Source organism: Protomyctophum parallelum, assembly GCF_964188405.1.
Source record: "Protomyctophum parallelum genome assembly, chromosome: 5".
Taxonomy (NCBI): Eukaryota; Metazoa; Chordata; class Actinopteri; order Myctophiformes; family Myctophidae; genus Protomyctophum; species Protomyctophum parallelum.
Window position 1 is genome coordinate 14372112 of NC_139702.1, and position 27886 is coordinate 14399997.

A 27886-nucleotide genomic window follows, 5' to 3' on the forward strand; every position below is an offset into this window, starting at 1 on the left:
ATTTACTAAGAGGATGATCAGACAGAAACAGAGACACACAAAATGTAGTGTTTTTGTTGATATGCCTTCGGGTCTCGGGCGGGAATGTTCATGTGTTGTCTTCTATACCAACATGCACTGTCATTGGCTAGGAGGGCATGATTAAGCTTTATGCAACGCTTTGTGAGCTTGTATAGAACGTCTATTTTTAGCAAGCGACAGCATCAATCAGGCCTTAGGCTGAGCCTTCAGGCTCATCTTCAGTAATAACTTCAGTTTACACACTCACACAATGGGCCGACCTCTCCTTTTGCTCAAATACTTTTTTATCCCACAAAGTTAACTCTTTCCCTCATCATCCGTACGACTGATTCCGTTTCCAAGCGTCCATTTCATCCCCTTCCTTTTTAATCTCTACACCAGTAATCCTCCTCTTCGTCCCAATTCTCTTCGTCTCTTATTCTCTGTTCCCTCATGACCTTATCCAGTCCAGTCCTTATGACATCCATCACTCTCTCAGTAATCCTCCTCTACGTCCCAATAATCAGTCTCCTATTCTCTGTTCCCTCACGACATCCATCACTCTCTCCAGTCCTTATCCCAGCTTTTCTCTGGTCTTGTTTCGAAAAAATTCCGAAAACAAGCTTATTGAGTACCCGTTATCAATAAGCTTTGGGCTTATCAAGCCTGTTATCGAGCATAGCGGCCCATGACGTCATGTTTAAACAATCAAGACAAGAGGCGTTCAAGATAATCGCCCACGCTGGCACAAACATGTCTAAAAGTATATTGATACCTGCCAACAGAGTAAACAACATTGAATTTTTATTCAATGAATATGTTTTGCGTTTATTGTTGTGAAGCACTTTGTGACTAATGTCTGTGAAATGCGCTCTATAAATAAAATGTACTTACTTACTAACTAACCGTATGGATGCCAGTTCGAACCCGGGCTCCCCCAGAGTCACCGTCGAAGTGCCCTTGAGCAAAACGCCGAACCCCTAATTGCTCCCTTGCATGGTTTCCGCCGCCATCGGTGTATGAATGTGTGTGTGAATGGGGTGAATGTAATGCACAATCTCTGTAAAGCGCCTTGGATAAAGGTGCTATATAAATGCACCATTTACCATTTTACCAACATTAGTGAGGATATGAACATAAGTTGAAAAGTGGTGAAGTGGTCCTTTTAAGTATAAATGTAGTAATGTACTTAGTGACTTTCCAGCTTAATCTGTGCAGAGAGATGTACATCAACGTAGTGTCAGTGACAAGTATCCATCTGGGTATCATTACCCATCCCAGGCATGACCCACAGTCCACACCTTCTGTCCTCTTTAGCACTCACTTACACACGCACGCACACGCACGTACACGCATGCACACACACACACACACACACACACACACACACACACACACACACACACACAGGCTTGTGTTTAAAATAGATAATACAGATTTGTATCGCAAATCCAGCCCTTATTTGCCCTCAGAGGGGAGGGTCATAGAAGTGCTAACTGTCTGTCACTGTGAATAACCTCATTGCGGAAAAAATGGGAGCCAGTGCCTCCCTGCTTGGTACTCAGCATCAAGGGTTGGTTTGAGGGTAAGTCCCTGCGACATACTAGTGTCATGTCCAGGGGGTGTACTTGTACATCAAGCTGCCTCACGCTACAGAAATGGGAGATAGGCTCTCATTTCCTAATGAGAATTGGTTTCTTGTAAGAAATAATTAAAGCGAAGTTGCATCTTCATTGAAAGGTACGTCCTAGATACAGACTTTTTTTAATTTACAGTAGTTCTGTGAACTTGTTGGTTCTTACACTGTGACTAAACCACACTTACGCACACTCACGAACAGTTGACTGATATTGGAGCATAAGCGTTTCTTTTTTTTTAGAATTGTGTGTTTTGTTAATGTTTCTTTATCCTTCTGGCATGACGCTGCATGCCCTCGAGGGTTTCCACATTAAATCTCATCCCAACTGTTTTGTTCAAAGGCTTATCTTTTCTGTCGGTCTGTTAAGCTCACAGTTCACACGGTGTTGAGTTGCTGGTTGAGAAATTGAATACCGGAAGACTCGACCCGGTGCTTGCCCGTTTTTCCTCCCGGAATTGTTACCAGTGAGGGGGATAACTTTGTAATATGCTATTGGCTGTTTGTATTCTTTTTGGAAAAATATAAAAAGATACTCCTGTAGAAAGGCTATATTATTTTACTTATATTGACCCTATAAACAATTTAGTATTATTTAGTATATGTAAGGTTTTGCACACTCAAATGGTACCTCGCCAGATAATCCCCACATATCCTACAACAACTTCTGTGAACAGACTTCAATGTAGTAGATTTTCATAAATTATATTTGTACTTGTACAGCTGTTCTGCTGTCATGAAAGTTTATAGTTAGAGAAATTCAAAGTCCAGCCGTCTGCTGTCCAGCCTCTCCCACCCCTCACTGGGGAGAATTCTGGGAGGAAAACAGAAACGGGGCGAGTCTTCTTGTTACCGAGAAATTCCTATAATAATTATATAGGTATCTCTCCAACTGTGCGTGTGTGACTGCGTGACTGCGTGACTGTGAAAGTCGTGTTTTGTTTGCGTACATGCACTGGACCAATACGTTGCACTGCCTTGCACTGAGCAATGCTTCCACTAAATCCGAGGTCAACTGAGGTGAATAGATTTATGCGTGCGATGCAAAGGTGAGAGGCATGCTGAAGCTATAAGCACAGACAGGAGCTTCCTTTTAACAGTGCTGGAAGTACAGATAATTTGTATTTTATTCTACCGTACTTAATTACATTGCATGATTGCAGAGGTAAATATTGTACTTTTACTCCACTGCATTTATTTGAAAACGTTAGTTACTAGTTACTTTCTAGACCTATATTATATATATATATATATATATATATATATATATATATATATATATATATATACATACATTTTAAAATAGCCGATCTGACGCATTGTGAGCTTGTAGATCGGCTATGTTCAAAAATGCTATACATTTGATATACAAAGTGCTATACAAAAGTGCTATACAAGTACAAAAGTGCTATACGAAAGTGCTATACAAAACTTTAAATGAGACATTCTGCATAAAGAGTAGTTTCTACTTTTGGTATTTTAAGTACATTCTGATGCCAATACCTTTGTACTTTTACTCAAGTACATTTTGAATTCTGGACCTTTTACTTGTAACGGAGTAGTTCTACATTGCAGTATTGATACTTTTACTTAAGTAACAGATGTGAGTACTTTTTCCACCATACTGGCCAATGGACTGGTGTCTCCCACATTAACCACAAGTGTACTTCATGTGCCCAAACTCATCTGCCACAAGTGTAACTTTGCTGCCCTCTCCTGGTGATAACCTGTCAATGTTAAAGCATGGAAAATGATTGTACAATGAAAGGGTTTACAATGGAATTGAACAACAGACAGTTCTCAAACTTTTGTATTTTATTTCAAGGACCACCCTCTCTAAATCTGAGAGTGGATAGTGGACCAGATGTGGACCAGGCCCCTCCACGGAGCCCACCCTGTCTATCTCTCTTCTATTCTTTCTTCCTATTCCCCCGACACGGTCGAGGCAGATGGCCGCCCACCCTAGAGTCGGGTTCTGCCTGACGTTTCTTCCTAAAGGGGAGTTTTTCGTTACCATTGTCGCAATATTGCTTGCTCTGGGTGGATGTAAAGTGCCTTGAGACAACTTGATTTGACACTTTAATAAAATAAAATTGAATTGAATTGAATTGATAGTACAAATGGAACAGGCTGGATTTGGCTGCCAGTGTAAGTGAGGCATAGTTTAAATAATATATAGGAAGGGAGAAATGAAATAGAACAAGTGGTTGTAAAGCAGGAAGGGTTTGATCACTGACCAATTGTTTGTCTTTGCTTTCCTTCAACCGATTTGAGGATTTTTTTTTAAATGAGTTAAAAAATAGCCACATTATAGTAGGCTACTCAATAATATGCAAAATGTCACATTTCAAGTTTTAAAATGTATATACAGTATGTAGCATTTTACAAGCTTGAGCTGATCGGCTTTTATCATCACGTTTAATGCCCGCCAAAATACATTTTAGTTCACTAAATCAACTGTAGATTTAGTCGACAAACATCTTGACTATACTAACACTAAACATTCCAGGTGACTACGACTAAATGAAAACTATTCAAAGGAACCACGACTAAAACTAAAATCTAAATTTGCTGTCAAAATCAACACGGCAATAAAGTATTATGACTCAAGTTTCATGAAAGCAAGGCTTAAGTATCATGAAAGCATTCCTTGAGATTTGCAGTGTGACCAAGAACACTGGATTCTACTGGTTAACTGTGGTCCCATTGCTCTCTGACTGATATGTCCTAATAATCTGTTGTTGAACTTAACAAATGTCAGTGGTGGAAATCAAGTAGTACATTTACTTCAGTACTATGTACTTAAGTACAATTTACTACAATGTACTCCACTACATCTCAGATCCAAATATTGTACTTCACTACATTTAAATGAAAACTTTGGTTACTAGATTTTGATTATTATTACAAAACATACATTTACCACTTAGGCTACATTTCGGCCACTTGAAAATAGCTGTGTAGCTTGTAAATAATATGCTACATATATACATTGTAAAACTTGAAATGTGACGTTTTGCATATTCTAGTAGGCCTACTATTACTTGTGGTACTTTAAGTAAATGTTTATACCAATACTTTTGTACTTAATACAGACTTTTACTTGTAACAGAGTATTTCTATATTGCGGTATTGATACTTTTATATAATACATTTATATTATTAAATATTTTTTTATATAATATTTTATTCAGATTAGTCTCCTCCGTTGCGCAGCAGAGTCTGCCTCGATCTCTCTTCTAGGTCGTCCACATTTTATATGAAACGATTATTAAAAATAAATGAAAAGTATGAAAAAGCACGTATTAGGACAGTAACAGTCACCAGATGGTTATTATTGGTTAAAATGGAGTTTGAAGTTACAATGGGTTTGTAATTTACAGTAGGAAGGGGGCGGGGAAGCTAAAATGAAAATCAAATATCCAAAATAATGAATCAATCAACTTAAAAACGGTCTGTTCACATAAGCCTGAGTAGACGATAAAAAAGTGAAATATCCCTTTTTAAAACACATTTAGGACTGACGTCGAATGTTTCTGTATCAGTGGTGCTCAAGATTTCATGTCAAGGACCCCAAAAATTACAAGTAATATGCCAGAAGCAAAGATTTGAGTTAAAATGTTCACTCTGTAACAATATATTAAAAGATTTGAGGCACATTTTCACTCATTTTTCAAAAATAGCATTTCTATGAGCTTGTATAGATCTGCTATTTTTCAATAGCTAAAGTATAACATAACGCTTTAAACACCAAAAGGGGTTCCCGCCCAGAATGGGTTAAAACATGTGAGTATACTTTGTCTTCCCCCACATTCTACGCGTGACTGCAGATGTCCACTATAGTGTCCATCCACTCTGTTAGGTCATTTAAACCATGGATTTGAGGTTGAAAGAAATCACTCAAATGTAAACGTTTATGAGGTCCCCTGGTTGATCCATTCGTGCTCTATTTGGGTCACTTACATGTAAACGTTTATGAGGTCCCGGTTGATCCATCCGTGCTCTATTTGGGTCACTTACATGTAAACGTTTATGAGGTCCCCTGGTTGATCCATTCGTGCTCTATTTGGGTCACTTACATGTAAACGTTTATGAGGTCCCGGTTGATCCATCCGACGTCTATTTGGGTCACTTACATTTAGTTCAGTCGGAGTTCAATCAATCGGGAGGATTTTTACTGCATGCGTTGGATGAGCTATAACACTGATTGGATTACATTGCCTATATAAATCCATAAGAGGGAATTATTATTGGTTTATGGTATGATTCAGCAAATATTTATATTTACATTTATACAGAGGTACATTACTATTACTGTGTCAACATTCGGCAACCAGCAAATATTTATATTTACATTTATACAGAGGTACATTGCTATTACTGTCACCATTAGGCAACCTGCCTTTTTCCAGAAACATTTCTATTTCCTTTCATTTAGCACACCTGTTCATCCTCTATTCTCTCTTGGAGTTGCAGTGTCAAAAGCAGTGGTGGAAAGTAACCAAGTACATTGACTTGAGTATTGTACTTAACCCATTCCAAAGATTTGCGCCACATTTTGATGATTACATTTTAGCTATTTAGCTATTTTTCAATAGCTAAATTATAACATAATGTTTAAAACACCAAAAGGGGTTCCCACCCAGAATGGATTAAGTAAAATTGTGAGGTATTTGTACTTTACTTGAGTATGACAAAATTGCAGTACTCCACTATACAGTTATTTGACAACTTTAGTTATACTACTAGTTACGTTAACCACTTCAGCCCTATATACATACATTCCAGCCATTTTAAAATAGACGATCTACAAGCTCACAATGTGTCGCGATGCGACGCATTGTGAGCTTGTTTTTCGTCATGTTGCATGCATCCCTCTGTCCTTCCATTCCATTCCAATAACCTCCATTTCCTTCTCTAGCTTCTCTTTCCAATCTTTTTTCCCCCCTTCCTGTATCCACTTCCTTTTCTCTCCTCCTCCTCCTCCTCCTCTCTAGCCTGGCCCGGGTGGCCCCCATCATGGCCTCGCGTCCCCATCATCACCGTCACTATCCTCCCTTTCCTCCCTTTCCTCTTAATCCCAAATGCTGGGGATTATAACTGCAGCATGAAGCTCTCCCTGACTCTCTATAATTCTACCCAGCCACCCCCATTGCTACTCTCTCTCTCTCTCTCTCACCCTCTCTCTCTCTCTCTCTCTCTCTCTCTCTCTCTCTCTCTCTCTCTCTCTCTCTCTCTCTCTCTCTCTCTCTCCAGTGCTGTCCTGTCATTTAGACATGAGTTAAACATATAAGCATCATGCATGGTGTTAGAGAGAGGAGACACAGATGATGGAGAGGAAGGAAGGTATACAGTACTGTAGCCGGGACTGATGCGATTAAATTCGGGGAATTCAAAGGGAACAGTCATAGGAGGGAGGGTGGGGGGGGGGGGGGTGACAGTCAGAGAGAGATGAGTGTAGGGGAGAGGGTGCTTTGGGTGGGGGTGGGGGGGGTCGGTCAACAGCCAAGTCATGCAATCAGAGATAGAGCCTGTAACAGCAGGTTGTATGAGAGATGGGAACATCATCATCCCAGATGTGACCCAGACAGACATTCCATTCGGCACCGCCGCTGTAAATCTAGCCGGTGCAATTCTGTAGTATCACTATACTCGGGGGGCAGCCAATAGGCGCTCAAGGACTCGTGTTGCGTGTGTACCTGTCATCACAATGGACCAATAAGGACGTGCGCGCTGTAGCGCACGTGCATTCGGTAGTAGTAGTAGTAGTAGTAGTAGTGGTGGTGGTGGTGGAACTAGGAGGTCGATCTTTCACCGTTAGCCCCCCAGGGAGGGCACCTTAAACAGCACGTATAGGCTACTGCCCCATGGGATGTCAAATAGAGGGGGTTTTACTTGGAGGTTTTTGTAAGAAGTGAACAGAGAGAGGGTGCAGTGGGAGAGAGAGGTGAAAGAGGGGAGCAGAGTGTGTGGAAGAGAGGGTGAAAGTAGGTGATGGGAAATAAGGGATCAAAGAAATGCAAAAGAACGCAGGTAAGGAATCATTAATTTGCTCTTGTTTGAGAAAGGCTGTGGTGTTGTAGCCTATATATTCAGAGTGTTGAAGTAATCTATGCTACAGATTAATAGAAAGTCTAGTATAGTTACATTTGCCCTATTTCAAAAATAGTAAAAAAAAACAAAAAAGGCAGTTCTACAAGCTCACAATGCATCGCTTATTTGTAACTAGTAGATCAGCTATATGTTGTACTATTTTAGAATTGTTTTGTGTAAACTTTCACCATGACTTTTCCCAAAATAGAGTTGCCAGTTTGATCGTTGTTTGTATCCAAACTTATTGGAACCAATAACCAACCAACCAACCAACCAACCAACCAACCAAACAAGTCAAGTGAATAGCAGCGTTCACACCGACTATACAAAAGTAGCCTACAATGGTGAAGGCTATACTGTAGTTATCGTTCTCATTGTGAAAGGCCCTTTACTTGTTTAGCTTTATTGCAGCTTTAGTTGAGAATGGTCACAATAAAATCTTCCATTTTTCGATGGAACCTTTACTGGGCCTTTTAGGCCCATTTTTAAACTGTCAGAGTAGAACGAAGTGTCAGATGTGACTGTGCAGCTGAACAGTACATTGTGGCCATTACTGGCATAGTCTTTAGTTAAACGCCGTGCTCTGCACACTGGCGAAAAGTGAAAACAATTAACCCATCTAATTATATTCATGGGACGTAGACACACTTTCTGTGCACTGTCAAAATGTGCTATATTAAACTCTACGTAAACCCTCTAGACTTGGTGAGCTGCACCTGAGTTGACTCTGTACTTGGATTGCTATTTTCTGCCTACACTAAAAGCGATGATGTGATACATTGTGAGCTTGTAGATCTGCTATTTTCAAAAGATTTATACATACAAAAAAACATTCTGCAGAATGAGTCCTTTTACTTTTGGCATTTTTTTGCCAATACTTTTGCATAATACTTTTACTCAAGTACAATTTGAATTCCGGACTTTTATACTTGTAAGGGAGCAATGTATCACTACTGCAATGTAGTGATACATTTACTTAAAGGGAAACTTCACCCTTTTTGCAAAACAATATATGTTAATGACGTTTAGAAGATTTAGAACACTTTATGAGTGTATTATGTGGTTTTAGATTGTAGCAGTGAGCCCAGTGTCTCTGATGTCATGGACACTCGGCTCACTTCCTTCCAGGACTACATGTTGTCTCAGTAAAGCCCATCACACACCGGGTGCGCAGCGACGCGGCACTGGAAAATAGAACAGTGGCGTATCGGAGTGCCAGGCGAGGCGTGAACGCGCATCGGACGCCGCCGGTGTGCGATAGGTTCATTGAAAATAACGGAGGCGGCTGATTTGACGCGCGGCGTTCGCAGAAGGTGTGTGTAGCCCTTAAGACAGCCCTCCCCCTATCCACAAGGAGGAGCAGTGCACCAAAGCATTATGGGAATTGTAGTCCAGGAAGGAAGTGAGCCCAGTGTCCATGACATCAGAGACACTGGGCTCACTGCTAAAATCTTAAAATATCTAAAACCACATATTACACACATGAAAGACCCCCAGGAAAGTGTTCTAAATCTTTAAACGTCATTTACAAATATTAAGTGTCCCTTTACGTAAAACATGTGAGTGCCTTTTCCACCACTGACCACTACGACACTGCTGCGTTCAGAGTAATCTAATACGTTGTCCGTTTTTATTTATCATCTGCCTGTACATCCGCCGTGCAACGCAGTCAGCTAAGGGAGTGTCACCGCCCACCACGGATGCTAGAGGAGGAGCCTCATTGGACCCCCCGGCCCGACGGGGGGCCAATAATAATGAAGAGGAGGCGGAGCGAGGCGGGAGCGAGCGTGTGTTTGAGGAGCCCATGGTCGCTCTGGTGCAGAACTGCAACTCGTGCATAGTGGGGCCCGCCTGTATCTTCCTCAGGGAGGGCTTCTTACTGAGCCAGATTGTATGTATATGATGAGACGCACGCACGGCCGCACGCACGCACGCACACACGCACGCGCAATGAAACATTCGCCATAACCATAGTCCACCATTACTCCGTCCGTGTAATTATCATGGTCACAATTAGCAGGCTTGAGTATCATGTCATCCATTCTCATGTCCTATATGACATCATCATGTCCTATATGACATCATCATGTCCTATATGACATCATCATGTCATCCTATATGACGACATCATACCCTGCCATTCCAGCTATCCTAATTGGACGATCCATCTTCACCTGCTCCATCAATGAAAGTTCCACCAGCATTATAGTAGTAATAATACAAGAGTGTAGAAGAAGGCTTTAAAAGTGTCTATACAGAGGCTGCCTGTCGAAGGTACAGTGGGAGTTTGTTAAACTACAGAGGCTGCCTGTCGAAGGTATAGTGGGAGTTTGTTAAACTACAGAGGCTGCCTGTCGAAGGTACAGTGGGAGTTTGTTAAACTACAGAGGCTGCCTGTCGAAGGTATAGTGGGAGTTTGTTAAACTACAGAGGCTGCCTGTCGAAGGTACAGTGGGAGTTTGTTAAACTACAGAGGCTGCCTGTCGAAGGTACAGTGGGAGTTTGTTAAACTACAGAGGCTGCCTGTCGAAGGTACAGTGGGAGTTTGTTCCACGCTGTCGGCCTGTAGAAACAGAAAGCTGCTTCGTGTTTTTTAGTTGACAATTCTTTAGGCACATCGAGCAGACCAGCAGTCTGCGGGGTCCATGGCACAAAATATGCCCTATTATACAACATTACATTTGATTTTATTGCCACTGCCAGAGTTATAAGGTACATAAGGAAAATACTGCTCGCAATGCACAGACTCTATGCTATATTATGCAACATCATAGTTTATTTCATTGCCAGAGTCATTAAAGTACGATCCTTTATCAAAGGTGTCAGTCACCATTCTTTAGTTATTTTACCATTTTCTGATGTATTATAACTGGGGATAGGAGCGGAACTCCTTATATGGTCTGCACACTCTAGAAGCAAGGAGTACAATCATGACGGAACACATATTTTAATTTAGTGAAATCACTTACGGTACCTGTAAATATTATTTATTTCCTAACGTATATTACATATTGTGACTAGTTGTCCCGGTTATTGTGTGCGTGTCCACACTGTAGGCCTATATTGTTTAAGTCACAAGAGCATTGTTTTCATATCGTAAATATGATATTTGGGGGATAATCTTGTGTGTAATCCATGTCTGTTGTTTTACTTACTTACTTACTTACTTACGTACTTACTTACCCCCTGATCCCTGGGTCGGCGGTTCGAATCCCGGCTCCTCCTCCTGTCCACATGTCGAAGTGTCTTTGGGGAAGACACTGAACCCTACATTGCCTCCAATGAGTTGGTCGGTGTGAGTTTTGCCACCATTGGTGTGTGAATGTGGGAAGTGAGGACGCTGGCGTCGACTGTTCGCCGCTTCACCTCCCAATGTATGAATGAATGAACCATTGTAAAGTGCTTTGAGCACTTGGAAAAGCGCTATAAAAATGCAATTCATTATTATTTGCACATGGAGGAATAAACCAGTCTACTTAAGAAAGCTGCCCTGTGTTGTGTCCTTCCTTGCCCTGGGTAGTGACTAGTCAGTCACATTTTACATCCGTAGTCGGGTCACGGGGGCAACAGCTCCACCAGAGTGTTCCAGACTCCCCTCTACAGAGCAACATTAGTGACTTCATCCTGGGGTATTCTAAGACGTTCCAAGGCCATGTGAGTCGATGTGTTTCCTCCAACTGCGCCTTGGTCTGCCCCGGGGTCTCCTCCCAGTGGGACGTGGTCCTTGGTCTGCCCCCGGGGGTCTCCTCCCAGTGGGACGTGATCCTTGGTCTGCCCCGGGGTCTCCTCCCAGTGGGACGTGGTCCTTGGTCTGCCCGGGGTCTCCTCCCAGTGGGACGTGATCCTTGGTCTGCCCCGGGGTCTCCTCCCAGTGGGACGTGATCCTTGGTCTGCCCCGAGGTCTCCTCCCAGTGGGACGTGGTCCTTGGTCTGCCCCGGGGTCTCCTCCCAGTGGGACGTGATCCTTGGTCTGTCCCAGGGTCTCCTCCCAGTGGGATGTGATCCTTGGTCTGTCCCGGGGTCTCCTCCCAGTGGGACGTGATCCTTGGTCTGCCCCGGGGTCTCCTCCCAGTGGGACGTGATCCTTGGTTGGTTTTTGACACTGCTGTTCTTTTGTAAGAACTTGGTATTGTAAAGGACTGTAAAATAGTTCAGTATCAGTAGCTGCACCTGCTGCACTATCTCTCAATTGTAACATTTCCAACCAGCCAGTCCATGAATATAATTATGTGAACTCGTAGATGTGAAGTATAATCAGATTCCTCGATACAACACACAGATTAGTCTGCGAGATGGACAGCTTGAGAGTGATACCCTTCATAATCATTAATCCACTAATCCCCTTTGTTCTCTAAAATGGAAAACCATCATTTAACATTGATGCTCCTTTGACAATAGCATGCAGTGAATATCCCCCCTTTTAGCATCTCTTGTATGTTGTTTTTGTTGCATGCCTTTATGGTGTCGCAGGTTTTCAGATAAGGCAGCTTTTGGCAAATTCCACGGTGTCAATTGTGAGGTTCATAAATGTAATTATAGCTAATGGTGCAGACAGATGGTGTGGACTAGACATGCTGCAATACAACCACATTGTGAGTGACGGGGTGACAACACACTTCAACACAGGGTGACAACACCCTTCAACACAGGGTGACAAACACCCTGGTGACCAACACCCTTCAACACAGGGTGACAAACACCCTGGTGACCAACACCCTTCAACACAGGGTGACAACACCCTTCAACACAGGGTGACAAACACCCTGGTGACCAACACCCTTCAACACAGGGTGACAACACCCTTCAACACAGGGTGACAAACACCCTGGTGACCAACACCCTTCAACACAGGGTGACAACACCCTTCAACACAGGACCTAAATACTGACAGTTTTCTGAAAAACCTCATGTTTCTATGTCAGTGGTGCTCAACCTTTTTCATGTCAAGGAACCCCAGAATTATCTGTATTTGGTCGCCGACCCCCATCTGAAAATAATATGTTGTTCCAGGGAACTATACCTACAAGCTCATAGTGCGGCGTTGTTTTTGTTTGTTCTCTTGTTGAGCTCTTTGTTCTTTTGTTTTTGTTGTTTTTCTTTCTTTTTTATTTGATGTAATCATGGTGATATAAAATGTATGGTTGGTAGAAGCATCAATTAGATGTTATTTTTTTATGATAGGGGCAGGTATAAATAAGATTGATCTTCTTTCTGCTCCTTTTCTTTTCTGCTATGGAATATGTAAAAAATAAGTACAAAGTCAAATGAATGTAATCATGTAAAACCATAACTGAAATGAAATAAATAAATATGAAACATGAAACATAACCATAACCCGCCCAGAATGTACTTGTTACTTTCCACCACTGATGTTTACTAATCATCGTACCACAGTATGTATAACTTATGCAAACATCTATATATTTTTACATTTCATTTGTCCATATCTAGTTTAGTTTAGTTTAGCTTATTTGCACATATGTACATAATAACAACAATATGGTCAAATAAAATAAATACAGAAAGCAAATATTTCAATAAGAAACCGGATTAGTTACATACATGATGTGCTGGAAGTGCCCAAAAAAACCCCAAAGGGGCTTATCGAGTGGCCTTCCTATAGATTGAGCTGTTGAGCTTAGATAACAGAAATTAAGATATGAATAATATTGCTAAGCCTAAGGATTTAAAAATAATAATAATAATGAAAAAATATTCCAATAATAAATATCAAATAATAACATGACTAGATGACTATGTCATCTTTGTCCCCTGACTCATTTGGACTCAGGTGGACAGTATATAAACCTCAGCTATACATAATCTGTGTGCGTATATATACAGTATATAGTGCATTTAATAAAGTGTTAGATCATATAAAAAACAACCAGGGAATTGAAAACATTGATAAGCCGTTTGTGATTTGCATTCACATTTAGGCTTCATAAGCTCCCTGCCACTTCATCACTGCATGAACCATAATCCAATCTCTGTAATACTCCGGTTTTTGTGATGTCATTGCTTGGCACTTGGAACAGGGAAACATGTTGTGATTTAAACCAGTGGTTTTCAACCCATTTCATATCAAGGTCCATTATTTATTGGGTATTTATTTGAGCCACACAGACCACCATTTGATGACATTTTGAGTTAAATATTTGGTTACCAACTCTCCCTCATTTAGCTGGGGACAACCTTGAACCCCCTCAAGGACCACTGGTTTAAAACTACTGATTTAAAGTAACCATACACAACTAGTGGCCCGGGGGCCACATGCGGCCCCCACCTTCACTTAATGTGGCCCACAGATTCATATCAAAATATTGATATAGCCTATTATTTATTTCAGCTGTTAAAATTCCAAACGTGCAAACATGACCCACTTTAATTACTTCAGTCTCTATTAAAGTAGCTGAATGACTAGTATTAGAATGTCCAATGTATTTGCATTTTAGTTCATAAATTTAACATAAGTAAATAAATGCATTTCAGGATTCCAATAAAAAAATGCAAAAAAAGCATATTTCCAAGCTCAAAACGTGTCACAGTGCGACACGTTTTGGGCTTTTAGATTATTTTTGATACGACAATATATTGTGAGGTCTGTGTGGTCATCAACAGGCGGGACAAGGTATTGCAGCACTTCAAAACGCTGGTTTATTTCAAAAGCAGTAAATAATATGGACAAACAGTAGACAGGAGAAAACCTCACATAGGCTTTCTCAGCATAACTTATACTCCATACAGTAGTATCTGCTATTATGTAGAATGTACAATCAAGGTTTGTTCCTCAGGCGTTTTCCAGCCTGGAGAAAGATGAAAATACAATATTAGTTTCAACTCAGTTTATACAGACTCTCATGTAGCTCTTCTCCTCCCTGGAGGGTTCTGCTTACTGATAAACGATATACAGTCTCTGATAGCTCTTCTCCTCACTGGAGGGCTTTGGGTTAACAGATAAGCGATATACAGGTGACGTCGATGCCTTGCTTCGTGACGTCATCAGTCTTTATCTTTATCTGTAGCGGGGTTTAGCTCCAAAAGAGCGCACGTCTTCAAGCCGGTCCTGCGTCTATAATGAGCGTCTGTTTGCTAGACAGGCCTCAATGCAATGTCTCAGAATTATATAAAGAATAATAAGTTTCTCTCCGACCTTATTATCTGTAGTTTCCTCGTCCTCGTCGCTGTGGCGGGGTAGCCTCCTTCCCGCAGCGCGGTCCGTGGAAACTGGAACTCCTCTTCTGTATGCCAGACAGAACTCAATGTTATAGAAAGAATTATAGGCTTCTTCCCGACCTTGTTATCTGTAGTTCTCACGTCGCCGTCGCTGGCGGGGCTGGCTTCGTCCCGGAGCCCGATACATGAGAACTCGATCCTCCGTCCTGTATGCCTGACAGAACTCAATGTTATATAAAGAATTAATAGGTTTCCTTCCGACCTTATTATCTGTGGTTCTCACGTCGCCGTCGTTGGCGGGGCTGGCTTCGTCCCGGAGCCCGATACATGAGAACTCGAACTCAATGTTATAGAAAGAATTAATATGTTTCTTTCCGACCTTATTCTCGGTGGTTCTCACGTCGCCGTCGCTGGTGGGGCTGCCTTCCTCAGCCCGCAGCCCGATACGTGAGAACCGGAACGCCTGTTCCTATATTTCCTTGATACAGTCCCGTGGATTCTGTCCCGCGGACATAACCCTGGACTGATCCTGTATGTCCTTCATCCAGTCCCGTGGATTGTGTCCCTCGGACATAATCCTAGACGGATCCTATAAAAGCCTGTGACGAGAGGAGAGTGACAGTTTAAGACATGCAGAGCCATACACATGAGTGTGTGTGTTTGGTGGAAGTGTGTGTGTGTCTGCTTACCCCCCGACGGTGTGCGTGCCTCCGTGAGCGTGTGTGTGAACCAGCCGCTGCCAGACGCAGACTGATTCTGCCTTTTATATGACGGGTCTAGCCGCTAGCTGATTTGGGTGCGGTCCGTCAATCAGCTCAATCTGGCGGAGGAGGGCGTTCCTAACGGCCCGAGGCGTCTTCTGTCTGACAGCGTGTCTGGTTGCCCTGGCAACGCACTTACCATCGCGGGGGGTCGCTCACCAGACCCCACAATATGCAATGTGGCCCTCTGGAGTGAGTGTGGAACTATATAGTGGCCCTCTGGAGTGAGTGTGGAACTATATAGTGGCCCTCTGGAGTGAGTGTGGAACTATATAGTGGCCCTCTGGAGTGAGTGTGGAACTATATAGTGGCCCTCTGGAGTGAGTGTGGAACTATAGTGGCCCTCTGGAGTGAGTGTGGAACTATATAGTGGCCCTCTGGAGTGAGTGTGGAACTATAGTGGCCCTCTGGAGTGAGTGTGGAACTATATAGTGGCCCTCTGGAGTGAGTGTGGAACTATAGTGGCCCTCTGGAGTGAGTGTGGAACTATAGTGGCCCTCTGGAGTGAGTGTGGAACTATAGTGGCCCTCTGGAGTGAGTGTGGAACTATAGTGGCCCTCTGGAGTGAGTGTGGAACTATAGTGGCCCTCTGGAGTGAGTGTGGAACTATATAGTGGCCCTCTGGAGTGAGTGTGGAACTATATGATAGCTCTCACTGACATTTGCCTTGCGACCCAGTGGCCTTGTGCTTGTATGCAACACATGCAGTATACTCACGTTTGACAGAGAACATTTGACATGAAGACAAGAGCAATGTCCACAGCTCAGTCTAGTCCTGGCCAAACTCCCGATTCAGCCTCAAAGTCTACAGTCTACTGATGGACAAAGGACCTCTTCTGGCTGACCTTATTGTATATAATATGCTAGACCTCATTTGGGTGTGATTTTAGCCAGTCTTACTAGAAGACATATATTATGCAGTAAGATAATAATCAGTTGTAATATGTTGTAATATTGTAGTACTGTACCTCGTATAGCTGTTCGAAGTTTGCAAAAAAAAGCTGTGTGTGTGTGCGTGCGTGTGTTCCTAAGTATTCTTACATTGACATACACGCGAGTGCAGATGTATGTAATGTTTTATCCAAAATTGTATCATGGCCTAGTTTTCATTCAGTTTTCCTCAGTGTAATACAGTAGTCGATTAACCTTTTTTCGTCGTAGTTTTAGTCAACGAAATCAACACTATTTTCCTACAAGCCTTGCTGCCTTTATAGGGAAAAGATCGACCAAAGTGTTTGCCTATGAAACTACGTATATAGATCTATTATACATATATAGATCTATTAAACTACGTATATAGATCTATTAAACTACGTATATAGATCTACGTTTATACAAGAAGATATAGTCCAATTTAATCCTATCGAATCTCTCCGTTCTTTTTCTCACAAAAACATACTGTGGAAGCTGACTAACTGTTCATTTCTGTGTGTGTGTGTGTGTGTGCGTGCGTGTGCGTGTGCGTGTGCGTGTGCGTGCGTGTGCGTGTGCGTGTGCGTGCGCGTGTGCGTGTGCGTGTGTGTGTGTGCGTGCGTGCGTGTGTGTGTGTGTGCGTGCGTGTTCTCTTTGCTACAGGACAGAGATCTGCGACCAGAGGAGATGGAAGGTAGAGCGCCCACTTCTCCCACTTTCTCCTCTTATACTTTTTCTCCAACCAATTTTTCAACAAGCTCTGTAGCTTTTTAGCATAAAGCTATACCTGTAAAAAAGCTCATAACATAACGTTTATGTCATAAGATCGTTATCAGGATTATCGGATCGGGGAGCAAAAAATAACGTGATCGGGACTGTATCCCTAATGATAACGTGTCTTTTTTTACCCCTCACCTCTCAAACGCACCACCATTATGACAGAGCTGCGTGAGGCGTTCAAGGAGTTCGACAAAGACAAGGACGGTTTCATCGGCTGTAAAGACCTGGGCGAGTGCATGAGGACCATGGGATACATGCCCACAGAGATGGAACTGATAGAGCTCAGCCAGAACATCGGTGTGTGTGTGTGTGTGTGTGTGTGTGTGTGTGTGTGTGTGTGTGTGTGTGTGTGTGTGTGTGTGTGTGTGTGTGTGTGTGTGTGTGTGTGTGTGTGTGTGTGTGTGTGTGTGTGTGTGTGTGTGTGCGCGTGTGCGAGCCCTGCATGTTATATCAGTGTTGTTTTTGGCAGCACATTTTGGTTTTAGTTTTAGTCATAGTCTCTTGAATAGTCCTTCATTTAGTTTTAGTCAGATTTTAGTCACCTGGAATGTCTAGTTTTAGTTGACTAAATATCATAAGATTTTAGTCGACTAAATCTACTGTTGATTTAGTCAACTAAAACGTATTTTGGTGGGCCTTGATGCCGTCGTAATGACTGTTTTTACACTTGATGAAAATAGCTACACACACACACACACACACACACACACACACACACACACACACACACACACACACACACACACACACACACCATTACGATGAATTGAACAATTGGTGGACCCTCTTGTAAACAAGTGTAGTGCTTTATTGGGTCCTCCACTCACGGTTAACAGTTTTGTTGTGCTTGAAATGTACTGTAATTCTGCAAACTGTTAATAAATACTTCAATCAATCAATGAAACACACACACACACACACACACACACACACACACACACACACACACACACACACACACACACACACACACACACACACACACACACACACACAAAAACACACACACACACACACACACACACACACACACACACACACACACACACACACACACACACACACACACACACACATTTGCTCACTCAACATGGCGCAGTACTTTCTTTACCTTTTAGGGCTGCATTGTAGTTAATTCAAGGGCCCACACTCACTGAGGTCATACCCTTTCTTGCCCACAAGGTGGTGGCAGAGTGGACTTTGAGGACTTTGTGGAGTTGATGGGTCCAAAGATGCTGGCCGAGACGGCGGACATGATCGGAGTCAAGGAGCTGAGGGAGGCCTTCAGGGAGGTCAGCACCAACAGTGTCACCATCTGTACAGTGTCCTTTCTGTATGTTCTGTTGTGTTTTACTGTTCCTTAATTCATTGTCCCTATAGTTTTAGTTAGCGTTTTTTAAACTGTTCTGTTGGGTTTGGTCAGAACTTTATTGAGAGGATATACAGTAGCCCCCTGAGATGCAGCATCTCATTTTAATCCTATACACAAGCTGTTACAGTGCAAATTACAGTGCAGTTGCACAATAGACAGTACACAGCTACTCAATACACAATAGCCAGTACTCAATACACAACAGACAGTACACAGTACTCAATACACAATAGACTGCAGTAGTACGGTAACAGGTCATCTCGCCCCAGCTTTTTTCCCACCGACCTCACGCCGACAGCTCGGTGCGGCCATTCTTGTATTCTTTATTTTCTTTTACTGAGAATAAGGTTAGAAATAGCCCACTCCACAGAAACTGCCCTGCTGGCAGTCACAGAAGCACTACATGCTGCCCAAGCTGCTTCCCACTCTGCAGTACTGATTCTCCTAGACCTATCAGCAGCATTTGACACAGTGAACCACCAGCTGCTCCTAGAAACCCTAGCGGAGCTAGGCATCGGTGGAACGGCACTAAAGTGGTTCTCCTCCTACCTCACCGATCGGACCTACCAGGTTTCCTGGAAAGGTCTGCTATCATCCCCCCGAACCCTCCAAACTGGGGTCCCACAGGGATCTGTACTTGGTCCCCTCCTTTTCTCACTGTACACTAAATCCCTTGGCACTATCATCTCTGCTCACAATATATCCTATCACTGCTACGCCGATGACACACAACTGTTCCTATCCTTCCCCCCCTCTGCCACTCAGGTGGAAGAGCGCATCACTGCATGCCTGGCTGACATATCACAGTGGATGTCCTCCAACCACCTCAAGCTGAACCCAGACAAGACTGAGCTTCTCTTCTTCCCAGCTAAGTCCTGCCCTATGCGGGAGCTAACTATTTCCGTAGACAACGCCCTGGTAACGTCTGTCCCAACAGCCAGGAATCTTGGTGTTGTCCTGGACAGTCAGCTCTCGTTCAAAGCTCACATCACAGCTGTCACTCGATCATGTAGGTTCACACTCTATAACATACGACGAATTAGACCGTTCCTCACCCAGGAATCAGCCCAGCTCCTAATCCAGACAACAGTCTTGTCAAAACTCGACTATTGTAACTCCCTCCTTACTGGCCTACCAGCATGTGCACTTAAGCCTCTCCAGCTGATCCAAAATGCAGCAGCTCGCTTGGTCTTCAACCAGCCAAAATTCTCACATGTCTCCCCCCTGCTCCGCTCCCTCCACTGGCTCCCGGTCGCTGCCCGCACAGAATACAAAACTCTGATGCTGGCATTCAAAGCAACCAAAGGTATGGCTCCCCCATATCTTACAAGTATGATTGAACCCTACAAACCCTCCCGCGCACTCAGATCAGCCAACGCAGGGAAACTGGAAGTACCCTCACTAAAAACGCCGGGACAACGCTCCACACGTCCCAAACTCTTCTCCCTTCTGGCTCCAAAACTGTGGAATGCACTTCCCATTGCAGTCAGAACTGCAGCATCACTCCCAATCTTCCGCCGTAGCCTGAAAACCCACCTTTTCAGACTCCATCATGGCCCATAGCACTTACCCTAACCCCTTACATAGCATTTCTGTTGGCTTAGATAGCATTTGACACAGACTTATAGCATGTTATGTAGACAGCACTATAATTGTATTGTATATAGTCATAGCACGCCATAGTACATATGTATAGCATAGTAGTGAATATGTATAGTTTATTATGTATAGTGTATGTATAGTTTCATCATATAGATATTCCACTGTTACCTTCTTATCTTACGCATGTTTCATGATAAATGCTTTTATGTGATGTATTCCCATGCTTTTGTTCTTGCCTAAATGTAAGTCGCTCTGGATTAAGAGCGTCTGCTAAATGCCTAAATTGTAAATTGTAAATTGTAAATAAGTCTAGGGTTAGGCATAGTTTTACTGGGGTTAAGTTTAGGAATAGGGTTAAGGTTTAGGCATAGTTTTACTGAGGTTAAGGTTAGGAATAGGGTTAAGGTTTAGGCATAGTTTTACTGGGGTTAAGTTTAGGAATAGGGTTAAGGTTTAGGCATAGTTTTACTGAGGTTAAGGTTAGGAGTAGGGTATTAGGGTTAGGTTCATAGGCATCGTTTTACTGAGGTTGAGGTTAGGAATAAGGTTAGGTTTAACCGTTTAAGCATCATTTACTTACATTACTTTAGGAATACCAGGCCGCGCTGTTTCGCCGGCTGTACGCCCGGGGCGAGTTGGTGAAGGGGCGAGTTGGTGAAGGGGCGAGTTGGTGAAGGGGCGAGCAGTCTCGTATTCCACAGTACTCAATACACAATAGACAATACAAACATGTAGAGATAGTTAAGCTTGCTCAGCCTCTCCTACCCACTCCCAGTAGTAAACAGTAGTACAGTGTTGTTCCTTTTATTTTGTAGTATTTTGTGTCCTGGTTTGGTTTCCTTTGTGGTTTCTGTCACCTGTCTTGTCTCATCTGTGATTATTAGTTTTCTCCACCTGTGTCCTATTAGTCTCCTAGCCAATCCCTGTGCTGATTTTCAGTTTAGTTCACCTGTGTGTCCCCCACACACACCTGTTCCCAGTGTTACGTTGCTAGTTCATTGTGAAATGTTGCGTGTCTCATGTCTGCAGTGTTTTAGTTAGTTTTATCCCATAGGTTTTGAGTTATTAAACACTTTAAACAGACCTGGGGCCTGTTTCACGAAACTTGGATTAACTAATCCAGGATTTAGGCCAAAGCCAGGCTTTTTAAATCCTGATCTTTACAGCCTGGTTTATTCCGTTCCACTAAAGCCAAGCGAGGCTCAGAATTGGTGGATTTGGCGAGCCGGGATCAGCAAGCCTGGCTTAATAGACAGTCTGGCTTTTTGTCTCTAGACCCCTTATGTGGATCACAGATTTACTGATCCTTCTTCTTCATGGGGTATTAAGGCAGTTTGCATCCTTAATAGTTGCATTACAGCCCCCTTCTGTATATCTCATTATCTTTACTAATCTATTCAAGACTTACTGATACAAGGACTTAAGCTTCTAAAATAAATATTGCTGCTGTAATTAAAGAGAGAACATACTCTCAATAGTGGATAGACTGAATGATTAACTACCCCAAAAATATAGTTTACATTTTACCACTACTATTAACTTAAAACAGAATTCTTAATATTGTAAGCATAATGATATTGTCGCATTGTGATATTTGGCCATAACTCCCTCCTCTGAGGGAGCTACCTTTGGGGAAGGGGGTTGTTGCCCAGACAGGGCCGGGTCATGGGTTCATGTAGCATGCCAAAGTTTGTGCTATTGCCATTGAGAATGCATTGGGCGTTTAAGTTAAATAACTCAGAAACTACAAAACATTTCAAAGTAAAAAGTTCCAGCATGTGTCTCCACAGTAAGCTGAATTTTACAAAGTGTGAATGGAGTTTCTAGGTGAAAGTGATTTTTTGAAGTGCCACTATCTGCCTATAAATGTCTCAAATTTGAAAGCACTATATTTCTAAAACTATGAAACATTTCAAAGATTCCTTTTCAGGCACACATGTCCACCATAGGATGAACCTAAATAGGTTTGAATGGGGTTTCTAGGTGTAAGTATGTAGGACTAGTAATATAATATAATATAATAATTCTTCTTAACCGTGCACTTGCACGACAGCAAACCTATTCATGGGGAACATTCACCAAAAGCAGCTGATCTACAAGCTCACAAGCTGTCATGATGTTGTGCAGCCTATATATTTTGGTTATTTGATTTTATATAGTGCTTAAATTAGTCCTTTAATGCAGACCGATACAAATAAGGCAACATAAACCCATAATAATTGAATAAATCTGGAAAACATCATTGGTTTGTGATCAGTTTGACTGCTTAATGAACAGTAAAGACATCAGGATTAGGTTAAACCTGGCTGTTAGCCTGGTCCGGAGCAGGCTAAATCCAAAGCATTAGTTTCCATGGTAACTTATGTAGCATCACTTTCATGAAACCGAATCAAGCCTCAACATATCCAGGTTAACTGGTTAAGTTAATCTGGCAAGATCAACCAGCTTTCATGAAACCGGTTAAGCACTGATCCAGGATATATTAAGCCAGGATATGTGTTAAAGCCCGGCTTAATCTCTAATCCAAGTTTCGTGAAATAGGCCCCTGCTTGGGCCAGTCATGTTGACTCACTGGAAACACTGCTGGGTCTCTCTCAAAAGTGTCCTCGAATGGGTTCCAAATGGTCCCGTACGGGTATGTAACTCTGAGAGTGTTCCATTTGTACACTCAGAGTTATGGGTGTCCTTGAAATAAAAAAAAAGTTTGATAACCACTGCACACTAAATGGAACAGCCTTAATTCATATCAGTGCACAAAATGTGCAAAAATAAGAATCGTCCTTGCAAGGATATGTTGTCATGCTTGTCGCTCTGAGCTCTGAACTGCCTGTCGGAATCGGATAAACCTGAATAAACCTAAAAGTCGGCTCACATTTATATGAGAGAACATCCAAACGGGAAGCACGCACATCTCACATTTATAGCCTTAATCTGTAGCTCTCATTTACTTTGTCACTCAATTTATTCTTTTCTGATCTGTCCTTCCTTGCTCTCTGCTCTCTCTCTCTCTCTCTCTCCCCCCCTCTCCAGTTTGACTTTGATGGTGATGGTCTGATCAGCGTCGGGGAGCTGAGGGAGGCGATGAAGAAGCTGATGGGGGAGCAGCTCAACCACAACGAGATCGACGAGATCCTCCGGGACATCGACCTGAACGGGGACGGACAGGTGGACTTCGAAGGTGAGACGACGGGGGACAGGGGTAGGGGCAGGGGCAGAGACACGAGGGGGCTAATGAAGGAAGGAACTGGAGGGAAAGAGGAAGATCAGGGTGGAAGTGAAACAAAGCATAGCGTAGCTAGTGTGGCGTAAAGAGGATGTAGTACTATAGTGTAGCCTCGACCGGGAGGCGACACTATAAATACAAAGAGCCATGGCTCCATAGGCAAGTATAGTAACACAGCTACCTATTGCCCATGTGCAGACTGCGGCCATGTTTCCATCAGAGTTTGGAAGCACTCGTTTTCAGTAAAGCAACGTCCTGCTGCCTCCTGCATTATGTGCTAATTCAAAACAGGTGGTACACACACAGGGCAGTTGATTGATATCTAACGAGCACTTCCAAACTCCAGCACTTAGAAAAATGTCTTCGATATCTGTCCTTGTTTGGCCACAACCATTTCTTGGACTTGACTTGCTAAAGGTAAATATCCATCATTGACCTTGACCATAGACAAATTGTCTGAGAACTGTGAAGCCCAACACACACCGGGTGCGCAGCGACGCGGCAAATAGAACAGTGGTGTATCGGAGCGTCAGGCGAGGCGTGAACACGCGTCGGACGCCGCCGGTGTGGGATAGGTTCATTGAAAAATAACGGAGGCGGCTGTTTTGACGCGCGGCGTTCGCAGACGGTGTGTGTAGGGCTTGACGGGGGACAGGAAGCAGAGAAGGGAGAACTGAGAGGGCGTTAAATGAAGTCGGTACAAACACTGTTATTCTTTTCTCCACAGAGTTTGTACGAATGATGTCGCGTTGATAGTCCACTCCACTCCACTCAACCAAACCTCCAATGCACTAACTAAGATGTAATGGTGTTTACTTTAAATGTTGCTTATTTTCTTTTTCTTGATTTCATCTCTCTAGGACAGTGGTTTTCAACCTCTTTTTCAAATCAAGGTCCATTATTTATTTCAGCATTTGAGCCACGGATTTCACCATTTGATGACATTTAACCTCTCGGACCCAAAACTTTGAATATTTTGTTTGTCATTCTGAGTTTGTCCACGATGAGTGATAACAGGCACACGTTGATCAAAATAGCAATTAATTATGTAGACGTATTGTAAATTAAATAATGCATTTTGTATTTGCTCGGCACAAGAGAATAATAATAATAATGCAACGTTTTGGTCCCTCCGGACCTTCTTCTTCAGGCACTCTTGAGAGTGTAAAGTGAAACCAAATGGACCCGTACGGGTCCATTTGGTTTCACTTTACACTCTCAAGAGTTAAAGATCTATAAGTGTCCATTTGGTTACCATAACTCCCAATCATTTAGCTGCCTGGGATCGGGACCCACTCAAGGACCACTGGTTGAAAACCACTTCTCTAGGATAATAACAAAGAACCCATCAATGTGCTGTATAATATATGCTGCTGTTGTAGGAATGTAATTGCTGTATGTACTGTTACTGTTACTGTACAATGAGATTATTAAAGAACCACTTCACCACTTTTCAACCTATCTTCATATAGTAGGTCCTCACAGATATCATGAAAAAATGGCACATTATTTTCTACTCTGTCTCTGTCCCATGGGAGGGAGTCTTCCAGTGACATCATCGATTGGGAATACTAGCTAATAGACACTGCAGGCTTTCTAGTCCTAAAAGTTGCAATATGAAAATGGAAGCCATCGTTCTCACGATAATGGAAATCTAAACATTTTTGTAAGAAAATCTTGTTTAAAAACAAATCTGCCTAATGATGATGTCACTGGAAGACAGTTTCTAAACTGTCCACAGGCCTCCTATGAGGCACAGACTGAGTAGAAAAGAATCGTGCCATTTTATCATGATTATTAGTGAGGACCTATTATATGAAGATAGGTTGAAAAGTGGTGAAGTGGTCCTTTAAGAGAGTTAGTCCTGGAAAGTATAAAGGTTAATTCCATTATTTTCATAATTGAGGAATGAATGGTATTACTAAATGTTATCAGAATGCATGCATTAAACATTTCAATTAGGGGATGAATTACAATAATATAATTACTAATGTTGTATTTGATCTGTAAATCTGAAATCTGTCAAAAAATGATCTGAATAAGAGGAAAAACGACATTATGCGGGCATCACTTATGCTCAACCACGTCCGTGATATCTCTGACAAAATGCATTTTCAGACTAACGTCATAACATTATAATGTGACCATCAGTGGGATGGTATTTCCAGACTAACGTTATAACATTATCCCATTTAGGCCTGAAATTTAAAAAAAAAATCTTCTAAATTCTGAAATACCTTTGTTGCTGTATCAGTGGTGCTCAATATTTCATGTGAAGGACCCCAAAAAGTATATGTAATATGCCACTGACCCCCATCTGAAAACATGTTGTTCCAGGAACCTCCCAGAAGCAAAGATTTTAGTTAAGAATGTTCGCTCTGAAAGAATATATTCAAACATTTGGGCCACATTTTCACGATTTTTCAGAAACAGCAGACCTACAAGCTCATAGCGCGGCACTCGGTGCCGCGCTATGAGCTTGTAGATCTGCTATTTTTCAACAGCTAAAGCACAACATAATGCTTAAGACACCAAGAGTGGTTCCCGCCCAAAATGGGTTATATTGCGACCATCAGTGGGATGGTATTTTCAGAGCGTTCTCGGGTGGTTTAGTGGATTAATTAAGCTCATGTCTAGTCCAAATCCTGTCCCGAGCTGCACATGGAAACAGTTTATTTTGCTCTGCTTGCATAAATCAAAATGTTAAGAGATTTATTTATTTATTTTTACGGCTTAACAAATGACTTTGCTTGAAACCAGATGACGAGTCTGAAAATTAAAACGAGATGTGTTGCTGGCACTGACTGTGAACATGGACATTATTTTGACCCTGTATGCTGGCATTTAAAGCCCTGTTGAAGAGAATGATGTGTCCATGTCTGTTTATCCTTTATATTCTACACCAGGGGTGCCCAAAAGGTAGATCGTGATCTATACCAGTATAGATCACACAGGCTGTGCAGGTATAGACCACATGACATGCCCCTAAAATATACAATTTAAATAAATAAAAAACTATTTTTGGCCACTGCCACTTGAATTAAGGTGACTTCATTGGATTGATCATTGACATCAAAAAAGGACAGCTCAAACCCACAATGCAATAGTTGTCAAAAGTGTTTTGCACAAACATCAGCAAAACAAAAAAGGAAAATTTGTGTCTAAAATTTGTCTAATACGTAACGTAACTACTTTCAGCAATGGGATCATATATAATTATTTTCGGTGGGTAGATCTAGTTGAGCTGCACTTCATTTTGAAAGTCTAAAAAGTGTGGGCACCCCTGTTCTACACAGACACTCAAGAAGTAATTATGCCAAATTATTATTTTGAGGATTTGTTTTATTTCATATTCAGTTCTAGTTCATGTTGTCTCGCTCATATAGATTCACAAAATGATTTATAATTTGGAACCCAAACATCATATTGTAATGCAACTCTATGATTTAAGACTCTTATGGCTCTTATATTGATTGATTGATTGATTGATTGATCAATTTAAAATGTGCTATTTGGAGTATTTTCTATAGTCAGCCTGCATGACACCCCCTAGGCAGATTTTGTATAGTTTGTTTTCCACTCCAGGTGAAAAACTAAGCAGCGAATCAAATTAAAGATGGGGTGCGTTTGATTTTTAATGGGTCAGTCAACTCCGCCTCTCACCATGCTCCACTCATCGGTCCACCAAATCCTCTCCAGCCATTAGCCTATTTAAACCACCTGTGTTGCCAGCCAACGGTCTCTTTATCTCCTGCCATGCTTCCAACAGGGTGTAAGCACACCTATAGCTGGATTCCATTGCACGGCCAAAAGCTGCTGTCTGCCGCTGTCTGCTCCGGGTTTTTAGACAGCTGGTGGATGGAAATAAAGCTCCCGGAAATGCATTCTGTCGCGTTGGGTGGATCGAGCTTCATTTCCATCTTTTGGCCGCGCACGGAAGCTCAGGTGTGCCTGCAATGACTGTCATTCCCAAAGAATAGTTTAATTAGTTTGTTCTTCAGTCCTATAAACAATTCAACAACTCAGTTTTGCAACATTTCTTGAACAGCCAAAAGCATTACAGGGAAGGGTGGTTTAGTCTGGGGTACAGTTTACTTTACATTCTATAGTTGACTGTTTGTTATGCCATTCTGGGCGGGAACCCCTTTTGGTGTTTTAAGCATTATGTTATTGCTTTAGCTGTTGAAGAAAATGCAGATCTACAAGCTCATAGCGCGGCACCGAGTGACATCCACTGACATAGAAGAATGGGTTTTTCAGAAAACTGTCAGGATCTAGTTTGGGTGTTTGGTGAATCTTCCTCAGGTCTAAATGGGTTAATTTACACCAGA

The 27886-nt window shown here is 42.3% G+C and overlaps 1 protein-coding gene across 1 annotated transcript in view; it reads left to right on the plus strand.

Annotated features, from left to right (window-relative positions):
- The window catches only part of cabp2a (calcium binding protein 2a), a gene marked incomplete at its 5' end in the record, with an annotated part of 34674 nt that extends 10202 nt beyond the window's left edge, over nt 1–24472 (plus strand). Inside the window, 5 exons of the mRNA XM_083764314.1 lie at nt 17242–17272; nt 17521–17655; nt 18541–18650; nt 23363–23510; nt 24283–24472. Of these exons, the coding sequence (XP_083620440.1) occupies nt 17242–17272; nt 17521–17655; nt 18541–18650; nt 23363–23510; nt 24283–24308 (450 nt within the window). The 3' untranslated portion in view covers nt 24309–24472. The remainder of the gene's footprint in view (nt 1–17241; nt 17273–17520; nt 17656–18540; nt 18651–23362; nt 23511–24282) is intronic.
- Between the last annotated feature and the right edge of the window lie 3414 nt (nt 24473–27886).